The following is a 12,788-nucleotide window of genomic DNA, read 5'->3' as shown; positions in this document are numbered from 1 at the left end:
TCAAAGTTTCTTGCCTAAGCTAAGGCACGATCTAGTCTAGTCATTATCGATAAATTTAATCAATCAAATTTGCCTTTGACTTATCCATAAACTTACCGTCCAACAAATCCCACATCAATCATCGAATTTTTCTACGATTTTTTTAAAGAGCGATCTTCTTTGTGGATAACGAACCTCTGAATGTCTGTCCTTATCGACTACGTGATGAAATTCTACTCTTTAAAAATGAAGAAGAATGATCGATTTACAGAATCCAACATACAGCGACTACCATTCTAAAACCAGTCACTGCACATTTTCAGTGTTTTTGAGGTTTTTTATGTTTAAAATGGAAAATGTCAGTGGTTTGTTTATTGGCTTTCTACAGAGAAATGACAAGCGAGATAACAGGCCAGATAGAATCGGATCTGTGATTGACAGTAGGTTTCATATGGTAGAGTAATGAAGTCAATTTATGTTTGAAATATTTCATCTGTCAGTTAGAAGTTAGAGCAACGAGGTATGCCGTTAGCTCTATCTCTCGAAGCGCCTTCTGAGCCGCCATAATTATTATCTCTCTGGTTTTCTTAGTGAAATCGTTTTTTTTGAATACCCTGTTACTCATGACAAATCCATAGTAAAGCGTCCGTTTCCTGAACAATTCTCTCTCTCTCTCTTTCTCTCTCAAATGAGCGAAAACGGATGAAAAACGGAGCCGCACTGCGATTCGTGCTTAATTATTAATTCTCTATCAAGTTAATGACCATCCTGTTACTTGTATTGTATTCGAAACAGCCTCATGTATAGAGTATTTTCCGGACAACAATGTTGTAGAATATTGTCAAATCTAAAACCATTGTTTTTATCTGAAAAATGATAAACGCAGTGTAGAATTAGAGGCTTTAAAATATTTCTTCACTTTGACCACGTTCTTGGACCACCCTATGTCGTCCAAAAAGTTAGAAAAACTTTCTAGTTGTAGGAAATTTAATTTTCTTTACTTAAAGTCAACCAAATTTGTATCTAATTCTACTTCAGCTGTTCTACTAGCTGGACTACTCACACAAACACACACAATATGCGTCTTTATACGGGTCAAACGGTCATAAGCACGATCTACGTAACGATAAAATCGTGTAAGCAGCTATAAATATCGTGGTTGTATGAGTGGACAGTAGGGCGTATCGAATTTTTGATATGGTTGATGGATCCGAAGGTGCCCGGGAAGAAGTCCCCCGGATGACTTTAACTTTCAAATGGTCATAACTCGGAAAGTTGAGAGTATTTCTGAAAACAATGTTGTACCAGGATGTAGAGCGTTAAAAACTCTACAAAACTGCCAAAGAAACCGATGGTCCTAAGGGTGTGTCTGTCGAGGTTTTCTAACATCGAAAGTTCGACATTTTCGTTTTTGACTTTTATTGATTGTAAACGGTAAAACGTTTCGTCACGAATCGTAAACGGTAACACGTTTCGTTCGCTCTTCGTTGAATAAAAGAAATTTTTTCAACAATTTTGGTCAAGTCAAAGCAATACAACACTTTGTCAATGTTGAATTACTGACCAAGCAATACAACAATTTTATTAATAATTTTATTTCCTGAGAGACAAATTATTAAGTTTAGCTTTTGGCATGAGGTTGTAGAAGAGGTCGAGTACTACCAGTACACTAGGCATTGTCCCGGTCGGCGATCCATCCGAAACCACTTTTTCAACATTAATGAATGAACTTTTTAAGTGTACCCACGTCTCCCACGAAGCCAGTGCAGACACTGTAACCGGTGTTGCTGAGTCGAGGTAACCTTGGCCAGTAAGTGTACATAATATTCCATAACAGTAGCTAAACTCTTTTACAAAATATTTGGGATCTCGATGTAGCACCATATATTGACACGGTATACCACGAAGTTCAACCTTTTGTAAAAATATCGAAAAATGTGTATTTGCAACGAAATCGACTTCTTACTACTGTTCGTGGGTCAAATAACTAATTAAAACGATTAGTTGTTGTTTTTCTCACAAATTTCACTTTCTCAGATTTTGTAGTACAAAATGTGCTACACCGAATTCTTAAATATTTTGTAAAAGAGTTCAGCTACTGTTATGGAATATTATGTGCACTTACTGGTCAAGGTTACCTCGACTCAGCAACACCAGTTACATTGTCTGCAATGGCTTCGTGGGCGACGTGGGTACACTTAAAAAGTCCATTCAAAAATGTTGAAAAAGTGGTTTCGGATGGATCGCCGACCGGGACAATGCCTAGTGTACTGGTAGTACTCGATCTCCTCTACAACCTCATGCCAAAAGCTAAACTTAATAATTTGTCTCTCAGGAAATAAAAGTCAAAAACCAAAATGTCGAACTTTCGATGTTAGAAAACCTCGACAGACACACCTTTTGGACCATCGGTTTCTTTGGCAGTTTTGTAGAGTTTTTAACGCTCTACATCCTGCTAGAACATTATTTTCAGAAATACTCTCAACTTTCCGAGCTATGACCATTTGAAAGTTAAAGTCGTCCGGTGGGACTTCTTCCCGGGCACCTTCGGATCCATCAACCATATACCTGGACTTAGTTTTCAATGATCTACGTTTTCCGCACACAGGCTATCGCGACCCTTAAAATTCTCAAAATTCGATACGCTCTAGTGGACAGCTGTTCGAAAAGGGTCAAAAACTGAAATAATGCGGTCGATACTCCTCCTTTCCCAAAAATTGAGGAGATATAAGCTTGGCACCCGGACTCTTTATCAAGATCTATCTATCTATCAACAGATCGAAAAACATACGTGGCGAATTTCAGAAAATTAACTGGCCATGATCTACTCTACAAACATCTTACCAGAATAGGTGTCAAGCGTTCAGAAACATGCCCGCAGTGTAACACGTCAGAACAAACATCAGATCATCTATTAACATGCCCAGCTCTATCTATGTTCAGGGAAAACATCAAAGAATTGAACGAAGAGGAATTTTTCGCTGAAATTTATTGGTATGTCCGAGGCAGACAATAGCTTTACGGAATATTTTTATCTATTTTCTTCTTGTTACTTCGAATAAATGCATATGAAAGAAAAAAAAGATCTATCCAAATCGCCCAAGACATCCTCTGCAGCATTCGTGGACACCTACAGTTCCTGTTCCATGACTACTGCATTAATTTTCCTTGTTGAGTACATACAAGTGCATAAAACCTAGAACCAAACTGAGACAAATTTTCAAGTAAACCACAACGCGGTAAATTATTTATGGAAACGAGGGATTAAATGGATTTTAACCAGGAATATATAGAAATTTTACAAGTAGTGCTATAACATACAATAGACAATTTGTGCATGACATTGTTGGTATAATAATGTAATAGTAGATGACTATACGAGGAAAATAATTTGATATTTCGTATTATGCTTAAAGATAAAACACTCCTTCAAATCTTTCGATGGTGGAATTGTGATCGATGCCACGTTTCCTTTGTGAATGGCGATGCTAATGCGTTGGATGAAAAATGATGTCGCACGTTTGTCATTAAAAGCATCAGTGATTTTACTTCCGATTTTTTTTTATTTTTGATTATCGATCCGGACCCAATTTTCCTATAACCCCTGACGTCTCCGTAGCAATCGGAATGAAGATGAACTGGTTAGCCAAATGTGAATAATAGCTGATTTTAAGCCTTTCCTCTACTTTTGCAACAATGATCTTTCTGTCGCCCAAGGAATTAATCTCATGTTTAATGTTTATTTTGACGAGTTGGATTATGTTCCGCGCCTACAGCCTAGGATCACAATCACCAACTCGACAAAATAAACATTTGGATACACGTGCACAATATGTATTTCTTTACGAGCGATGTAATGAATTTTCCCCAAGGGAGGGATACGCCATTTTACATCCCTAGTAAAGTAAAATGCGTAACACCATGTTATTAACACCGTTATAATAAATTCATGAATGAATTTGTGTGATATGCACTGCATATTATGCAGGAAGAGAAAAATGCTTTCTGTTTCAAAAATTCTCCATGGTTTTTATTATATCAAAGGTAACACTATTATAAAATTTAAATCTATTTAATGTACACATTTTGTTTTAAAACAACCAAATAGAGAGATGGGTAGATAGTAGATGTATATTCCGTTAGTTGGGTCAGAAATGTGATTACAAACATTTTTTTAAAGAATTAATTGACATCAAATTGGCTAAACGAAAAAACGTTTAGCGGGAAATTGTAGATTGAATGAATTTTCAATTTAAATGAAAATGTGATTTCAATTCAACAGATTAATTGGTGTATATCCAACATGAATGGATCGTTGTTTCATATTTCGATTATAATTTTAAAAATAAAGTTTTAAAGTGATTTTAAAGTATAAAAAAAAATTAATTTTTGTTGGATAAAATATAGCACAAATGGACATTAATTTACAAATTTTATTTTATATTGATAAATACAGACACTTACAATGCTAATAAAATATAAAATTTACATACAAAAGAGAGGAGCATTCGGAGCAAAATATACAAAATTTAATTAAATAATTTCATTATATTTTACTCTGCGCCAAAGTTAACATAAAATGGACGAATGGGGTGCGTGTCGTTAATTTACGATATTTGTTGTATCTAGGTTCTAAAACAACCGGTTAGGACACTTCTGACTTGATCAGACCTTAGTGGCACATCAACAACTTTAAATGGAAAATTTTATTATTGCCCGCTCCTTGCGAAAGTTGACAATTACATTAGCAATTTACCCCTGCGAAAGTGATTCATTAGACAAGGAAAAATTTCCGTTCATTTTACGTGATTTTCTTTGATACATTCAACTTTCGCATTGGTTAGAATACATTGGATGCTGCTACGTAATTCATTAATACTTGTCATACTCGCAAAGTCACTTGTGTCTTTCAGAGCAACTTCCTTGAGTAAGTGTTTTTCGACAAGTTGGTTTTTCGCGGTATCCAATGTGATCTACTATTATGTGAAGTGTTCTAATTTGGGCGTCACGTGTGCCTTCGAAGGTGTATTACCCTGTTGTTACAGAACATAGTGCTGTCTTAATCATTCGCAATGAAGCTATAAAATTTTCACTTTTTCGTCTTTTGATTGATAAGTACTTTTTCGAACTAATGCGACAAAAGAATTTTGGAAAAATAGCGGGAAAAACGCATTTCCAAATCATATAAATCATATAAGCAAGACTTTGCTACAAAGTCATTGTATGACTCAGCTGGAGGACAAATTTGCTTCGCCACTCTGACAATTCTGCTGAATTTAAATTTTGATTGACGAATTCGCTTCACGATTAAAATATACTACGTAATGGTGTGTAGATAACTATCTATTTCAATTGTGTGATTGCAGCCCTCGCCGGCGGCTCGAGATGTAAACACTACACTTGTCAAAATAAAAATCTGAAACCCAGTACCTAATTGCTTTCATTTGTGAGAATATTGTGAATGAGGGTCATTTGTTAAGCCCTTTACTCACTTACGTCCTGATATGTCGCACTGTTGTCACTGTAACTTTTAGAGACTTGGATAACTCATTATCTCATTAAGTTCACCTAGACATAAGATGTCAGAGGGGCGAACATTCTTAAAGGTAATACTGTGGCTACATTTCTGTGTCGCACGTAAAGTGAAATTTTAAAGCCCCGAAAATTGCGAGAGAAATGGTCAACAACATGATGCAAAATGGAATCTGTTTTCTTAGCACAAAATCACAGATTTTGTGCGAAAAAGAACCCGTCATATTAGAACCAGTTGCCCGATGGTAGAAAATTGTCGGATTTTTTTTTCGTTTTGTTTTAAATTTAATTTTAAAAAATAGTCTGAGTAAATAAATTATGAGTTGCATGTGAGTAATACTGACTAAAGCGTTCAATTCTGCATATCCGATTGTAGCGATCGGACTGTATCGCCAATAGGGGCCAGCACAGCAATCACCACCGACGCAATCACAAACAGTGAAAGAATTATCAGATAAATTGCAAGAAGTCCCTTCCTCAGACCAGCATACTGCAAACAACAAATTCATTGAGTCAACCAAATTGAAATAAACTTTTCGTTCGTGCGGCGTGAATAAACTTATTTTCTCAACTAGTATGCGGTGAGAAGATGGCGTTTTTGACGCTATCTCCGATGACAGTTCGGGAGAGAAAACTTTCATTTTCTCACCTCTTGCTTGGGGTGAACAAGAATGTTTTCTCTTTGTAACTGTCACCTCGTTTTGATTTTGAAACTGATGTGTTTAATTCGCGGATATAAATTGTTATTCACGCCACTCACCGATCAAAAATTAAGTGTTCACTTCGGAGAGGAAAAGGAAATTCCATCTCGAACTTTCGCTCTGGTTGGAACTTCCTATTTTCTCCGCTTTGTAAACAAATGACCATTAAATGCCAACTTACCGGTGCGTCCACTTTTCGCTGTTGATCTTTGACGCTGTTCCGTGGCGATACATCCGTCATCGGGAAGGAATTCACACGTCGTGCACTGCTTTGGTCGCTGACGCATCCAGCAATCTGTATACATAAAAATATCTAATCATAATAAGGGGATTTTCGGACAATCTGTTCACGTCATATGTACACGGGTTTTAGTATCGGAAATTGGAACATTAATATTTTATATTACATAGCCCCGATATACCGTGGGTATATGGTATGGTATTATGTGTGTGACGAGAGAAGAGATTTTAGATTTTACGTATGTTAGAGATACAATGACCACCACGAGTGTATGGTTATCAGTTGAGTAACAGTTTATGGCTTTTCGATATATTTACAATTTTATCGCCGCTAAACGAAACACGGCAATGTCTCGTGATCTTAGTTAAATACTGAAGAATATATATGCGCTCTGGATCAGCACACCGTCGGGGAGATTACTTTACTTTAATCATTTAAGCATTTTTTGCGAACTTATTCCATCATAAAATAAAACGTGAAAGAAGTTTCGTCATTCGCTTTTGCGTTGTTTTCAAATTCCTACTTCACTCTGCAGTGTATACACTCCAAATATAAAACTGAATAATTGACCCAATTACGAGACGACAATTGAAAATCATTCGCTTCTTCATACAAAATGCAAAGCCTTTGATGGCATCACAACCACTGAAATTGAATTTCGATTTTGAAGGGAATTTTAGCGTGAACTCAGGTTACAATCAGAAAACCGTTGTCTTTGTCTTTTGCTGTTAATTGTTAGACGAGGGGCAAATTAAGGGAAGAAAATTCTCGAATACAAAAACCGAAATTAGTTCAGAAACTCTGCTTCCACTTTTGATACCACAAATCCAACCCACAAAATCCACTACTGCATCTGTATATAAATATTGATAGAGACATGCCATGCACACTTTTTTCTTTTGTTGACTCGTGGCAAGACAGACGAGATGTACGAGACTGTGCCGTTATACGGTATATGTTTCAATCTTATATAAGATCGATTGTGTGTGTGGGTTCGAGAACGATTAAAACGCGAAACACTTTCTACGTAATTTTTGCTGAGTGTAACGATGAAAATCCTTTGTCACCAATTGGAAAATCCCATACAAAAAAAAGAGAAAAAAGAGTTTGTCAACGAATTTTGCGCTTATCCACCCCCGATGTGAGAAGTTTAACGACAAGTGGTTTCGGTAATTGGTGACACCAAATTTCCAATATTCTGCAGCAAATCAACAGAATTGTTTCACACTGCTTCATTTCCGATTGGTTTCGGTTATTTATTCAGTGATATTGAACCGATTTCATTAAGAATATTTGCATTGGATTCCTTATCCGTTCAACTATTTTATGATGGTGTTGAATAAAACGTCTTCTTGTTTTGAAGTTAATAGACAGAGAGCCCATGTCAATATCTCTCTAATATTATATTACTCCATACGATTGTTCTGTGACTTTCATTTCTGGGGCTATTCGACTGACGCGTAGTCACACAAATTGGTGATAAAATGAAAATTCTGGAGCCACATGAAGAAGGCAATTGAAAAATAAAATTTTCGTTGATGAGTCTACTGCATCACGGGCGAGCTCACGGGTCAAATTGTCAGCCATTCTTCGTGTGGCTCCAATACCTTCATTTTGACACAAATTTGGACTTCCTACGATGTGTCTTAAAGGAAAGTCGTAAAACAAAAGTTTTGATCGGGTAAAATGAAACAATTTGTCACTTGTTTCAAATCGAGGGACTATTTTTGGAAAAATATTTTCGTAAATTGTGGAAAGCTGTGACTGTAATCACTCCAATTAATCCGCGTAAGTTTTCCATTTACATCGTTTCACTGCAACAGAAGGCCCCTCAAAAAGGACGTCCACACGTTTTTAAAAATTTCAACAACCTTTACCCTTAGTGCCGACATTCGTCATGGATGGGCTCTAACACAGCACTGCTCCTAGCATGAACACTGAATTCACAAGTGTCAAATTTGAAGGCTTTTGTGATGAGACCTATTGCTTAGGATCGCTTGTATTGTTCGCTTTAACAATGACAATACGTTCAAAGAAACGAAGTGCGTCCTGTAACTTCATCAGCCTTCGAATGTTTGCTATATTCATGCTAGGAGCAGTGCTGTGGCTCTAAAAAATCGAAATGGATGAAAAGTTTACTCACCGAAAATACGAAATGCATTACAACATGGAATGCAACAAACGCCACCAAAATCCAATCGTACCAACTCGGTAATTGTGCTGCAGTCAACTGTACGGCGAAGAATATTGTGACGACTGAAAATTGATTATTTTTACTCTCCGCTGCCACACTAACATTTTCTTCCGCACGAAAAAAACTTACTGGCCAATAGATGTGCCGCGTTTCCGACAAACCAATGTGCCCAATTGAATATCGGTCGATTTTTGTCGGTGGGACCCGGTCTGAACAATGCCATAAACGGCTGAATGAAACACAAAATTGTCGTTACTGTTCCCAGTATCGCATGAGGATTGTCGGCGGCCGACCAACCGCGTAGTTCCACGAATATAATTACGAAACCGGCAATTGTCAATGCCCACGTTGCAATCATAAAGAATCTGTGCCACTGAAACATTGATATCAGACGATTAGATCAGCTGACCGATTCGATTGCGTCAATTCGACTTACAGCAAACCATTGATCTTTGCCGCATAATGAGCTACCAACCCATGTCTGTTTGAAATATCTGGCCAACAGTATGCCAGCGGATGCTGCACCGATCCAGGCGACTAACATGAAGGCACCATGTAGTCGGAATAACAGAACTGATCTGCCACGCAGATATTGAACTTCCCCTAAATTGATTGCTTGACTCGAGGCCAAACGTTGGTCGTGGTAGTCGACGGAATCCGCTGTAAATGTGAATTTCACATCTTGATGACTATTTTAAAATTAAGGCAGTGGTCTTACGTCTGACTGAACTCCCAAGGGCTACCAGTAGGTGATATTTGTTGTTGATTAAATCAAACTCTTTTCCTAAAATCGTTGTGACTGCGTCGCGTTCGATTTTGCAGTATATTACTCCATCGACAAAGGACGAGTTTTGTAGTCTTATGACATTTTGCGGCTAAGGCGGAAGGAAAATGTCAGAAATAGAAGCAAATGGACTTCGGGCTCGATTTAAACATGAACATTTTTCCGTTGAACTTCTCAAATTTTCGAGAAAATTAACGAAAATTGAAACAGTTCAAGAAAGTAAAGATACGAAGGGATTCACCTCCGTAGAGTATCATTGTTTGCATTGCGGTTGTTTGTTTAGTCCGAGTATATTGGTTCATTCAACCTGCCACATAACGACAGTAAAACCAACACAGAAAACATATCTTTAGATTAGAGAGCTTACCTGCCATAAGCTTAACAGCTCTTCCTTTCCAAAAAGGATTTGATCGAGATTACCGCTCAATCAGCGGGTAGAACTACCTTTTTATGCCGGTGTTCATGCACCAACATTACCAAAGGTGAGGCCAGAGCCCATCTCAACCCTTACTGCACTTTCCCCGGGAGCAGTACCCCAGCGCATAAAGCGCAATTGAACCGACAGCCACCACGTTTCAGCCAAGGATAGGCTCCTCAACCATCGCTGGGCCCGATACCGAGAGTTTCTCTGGTTCTCGGGGGGCTTCCAGCTCCCGTGGTACCGATACAAACCCTCGGGTAGGGTACGTGGTTGGTATGACCACTTCGGATGGAATCATGAACTCCCAGCTCCGATCGACTTGCATCAAATTCCGCGGGGTTAGTAAAACCAACACAGTCGCCAGAACACCTTGTGAGAAAATTGTTGCAAATAGTGTCGCCCGAACAAAATCAAAAGTGTCTGAATAGCCGGAAAGTCCAGCGAGACATGAGTGAATCATTTGCCTGTGAGTCAACATGTCGGTATAACTAAATCGTCTAACTTTAGTTTGGTAAGGACATGAACGAATGACAACAGAGATCCACAAAAGATTCTTAAGTAACAGCATGAGGCCGGTAGAATCAATCTATTTTGAATTAAAACGACTGTGATGCTGGAGAACGGACGTGCACGTAAATATCTAGTAAATACCTTGCATACAGTGGCTACAACCGAAACCGATCACTTAATACTGTCAGCTCGTATAGCTCGTAGACGAATACGGATTATCACATTATCACGATGATTGAGCGTTAATAACTTACTTATCGCCAGACGAAAGTTTGATCGATATTAGCGTGAAAAACCCACAACACAAATGATAAATCCTCCTAATCAAAGACATTTAAATCGAGCTCAAAGTCTTTTTGTTCTTCGTCGCGTTTATGCAAATCGGAATCACGTTGTTCGGTCGTGTACTCATTCGACCCTCACTACTTACCACCTGTTGACGTGTTGCTCCTAAGGGTTGAGCTGTAACATACGACGAATACGCACGAATGTCACCGTTTTCTGGGATGCATTCCATGCCTGCATCGTTACCCATTCGATCATCGGTAGATATACCCACTGCTATATACTGGACATTATCTGACGATGGAAAAAATGTTAAAACGGTAAATCACGTGCGACAGCGAGACTACTCACTTGCAATCGATTTTAATTCAAAATGGAATTTCCCACCAATCACTTCCACAGTAACCATGCCCTGGCAGTTTTGACTGGTAACGCAATTATTTGGCGTTCCAAAGCAATTTTTCGTTGATCCACATCCTTCGTAGATCGAGTCGGTGTTGAGTTGCTGAACGAAATTGGACAAAATTATTTGGTAACGCAACCGTTGGTAGCTGCTGATTTTTGAAAATGTTTTACCGTTGCTTTGATTTGTGGAACATAAGCCGGAACGGTGGAAGCGACTGGACGGCGTGTTGTTGATATTCCGGTTGTCGGTGGAATTACAGCACCTCTTTGTACAACTTGAACGGGAGTTGATTCAAGACCAACCCAAAATTTGTCGTATTCTTGAGCAATTGTTGCGCTGTAAGAGTGTCGTTGCAGTAAACCCTGTTTTTGGTCGCGTTAGTGAGAATAACTTACTTAAAAACAACTTCGCCGAGGAAGTCGTTCGGAGCTTGCCACTGTAAGCCAATGTCACCTTTAGGACTGGGACTTACATGAGTAGCTGTGTTATCAACACCATCACAGTTAATTAATTTGACTAGTCCGTCAATGGATGGAGCAAATCGTCCAATCTGTAAGTGTTTACATTATGTATAAGTAAAGCAATCCAACCATATTGTCGGAATGAAAACCGCACTTACGACTTTATACGGTGGACTGGTAGTTCTTGCGTGCAGCATAAATCCGCCGAACCTCAGCTCTGGCGGAACTGATCTTATTTCTACGGTTAATATTTGGCCTTGACCAACGGCCGAAGCTGTCGGTACTATGCTAAATGGTGAAACGGTAGTCATCGGTCGTATGCCACCTCCGTGAAATGGAAGCAATGTGTCACAAACAGATTCCGGAGCACCTTGGGGAAGTGTTGTCGTCGGAGTGAATGCATTTGATACAAATAGTAGAGCAACTATGCGCCACATGTTGGGTGTTTTATTTGGTTTGCTGAAATTTGATTGAATATTTAATTGTAGTGAGTACATAATTAAGTGGCAAAAGAGAGGTGTAATGGGAGTTTTCATGATTCATATGGCGAATTTCGTAACCTTTCCCGTGACGAACGGATGTACTTTTTTAAATAGATCGAAATTTGTTGGACGTTGTATGAGTAACCTTCGTAGCACTTTATCTCATCTACTAAATTGAAAACAATCCATGACGCTCTAAGAAACGCTTCCAGTCAGAGGCAATAAAACTTAAGCATGAACAGGCATGAGCGCCGCCGAAAATAAGCCGCCGCCGGCAATTTTTGAGCAAGCCGCGCCGCAGCCGAGCCGGTGCCAAAAACACCGCTCAAGCCGGCGTGAAACGGCTGGAAAATGAAATAAAGATTTCGAAAGGTGAATGGGTGAAATAATTTTGAAAACCGAGATTCCTGTTGACCCTAAGCAGCTCAAGTACTTTTTGATTTTTTTTTTTTTCAAAATTAAGAAAATTTTGAAAATTTTCTTGAGTTTTCATGAATTTTCCAGAATGGTATATTACGTCCTCGCTTCTAAGTTTGTTGTTTTGGCAAGTATGACCTTTGCGGAACGAGCCGAAGGCGCACAATCAGTTAATTCACAAATTTGAGAAAACTTTATCGATCTTTGCGAATTTTCTCGATTTTTTTTCTTTTCAATTTTTACTTGATTTTCCTGAGCTTTCGATTTCTTCTCGAAAACCATTTTCTTAATGAGTTAAATGAGTGTACCGGAGCATGATTTTCCATTTAGTTCAAGTTTTGAGGCAATAAAACTTGACGTGTTAGTGAACCTTAG

The 12,788-nt window shown here is 38.4% G+C and overlaps 1 protein-coding gene across 2 annotated transcripts in view; it reads right to left on the bottom strand.

Annotated features, from left to right (window-relative positions):
- Positions 1–4,159: 4,159 nt before the first annotated feature.
- LOC119074503 (putative ferric-chelate reductase 1 homolog) overlaps positions 4,160–12,788 on the bottom strand; it is a 45,118-nt gene continuing 36,489 nt past the window's right edge. For both annotated transcript variants that reach the window (XM_037180658.1, XM_037180660.1), the window contains exons 2-12: positions 11,673–11,973; positions 11,449–11,603; positions 11,224–11,389; positions 10,999–11,152; positions 10,793–10,941; positions 9,366–9,522; positions 9,084–9,307; positions 8,777–9,020; positions 8,597–8,709; positions 6,394–6,507; positions 4,160–6,001 (exon numbers count right to left, since the gene is read on the bottom strand). In XM_037180658.1, coding sequence (XP_037036553.1) covers positions 5,864–6,001; positions 6,394–6,507; positions 8,597–8,709; positions 8,777–9,020; positions 9,084–9,307; positions 9,366–9,522; positions 10,793–10,941; positions 10,999–11,152; positions 11,224–11,389; positions 11,449–11,603; positions 11,673–11,973 — 1,915 coding nt within the window. In that variant the 3' untranslated portion in view covers positions 4,160–5,863. The remainder of the gene's footprint in view (positions 6,002–6,393; positions 6,508–8,596; positions 8,710–8,776; positions 9,021–9,083; positions 9,308–9,365; positions 9,523–10,792; positions 10,942–10,998; positions 11,153–11,223; positions 11,390–11,448; positions 11,604–11,672; positions 11,974–12,788) is intronic.

The sequence above is a fragment of the Bradysia coprophila genome, unplaced genomic scaffold (genome assembly GCF_014529535.1).
Source record: "Bradysia coprophila strain Holo2 unplaced genomic scaffold, BU_Bcop_v1 contig_151, whole genome shotgun sequence".
NCBI lineage: Eukaryota > Metazoa > Arthropoda > Insecta > Diptera > Sciaridae > Bradysia > Bradysia coprophila.
The sequence above is the reverse complement of the archived record's forward strand: the minus strand, read 5'-3'. Positions and strand labels throughout refer to the sequence as shown.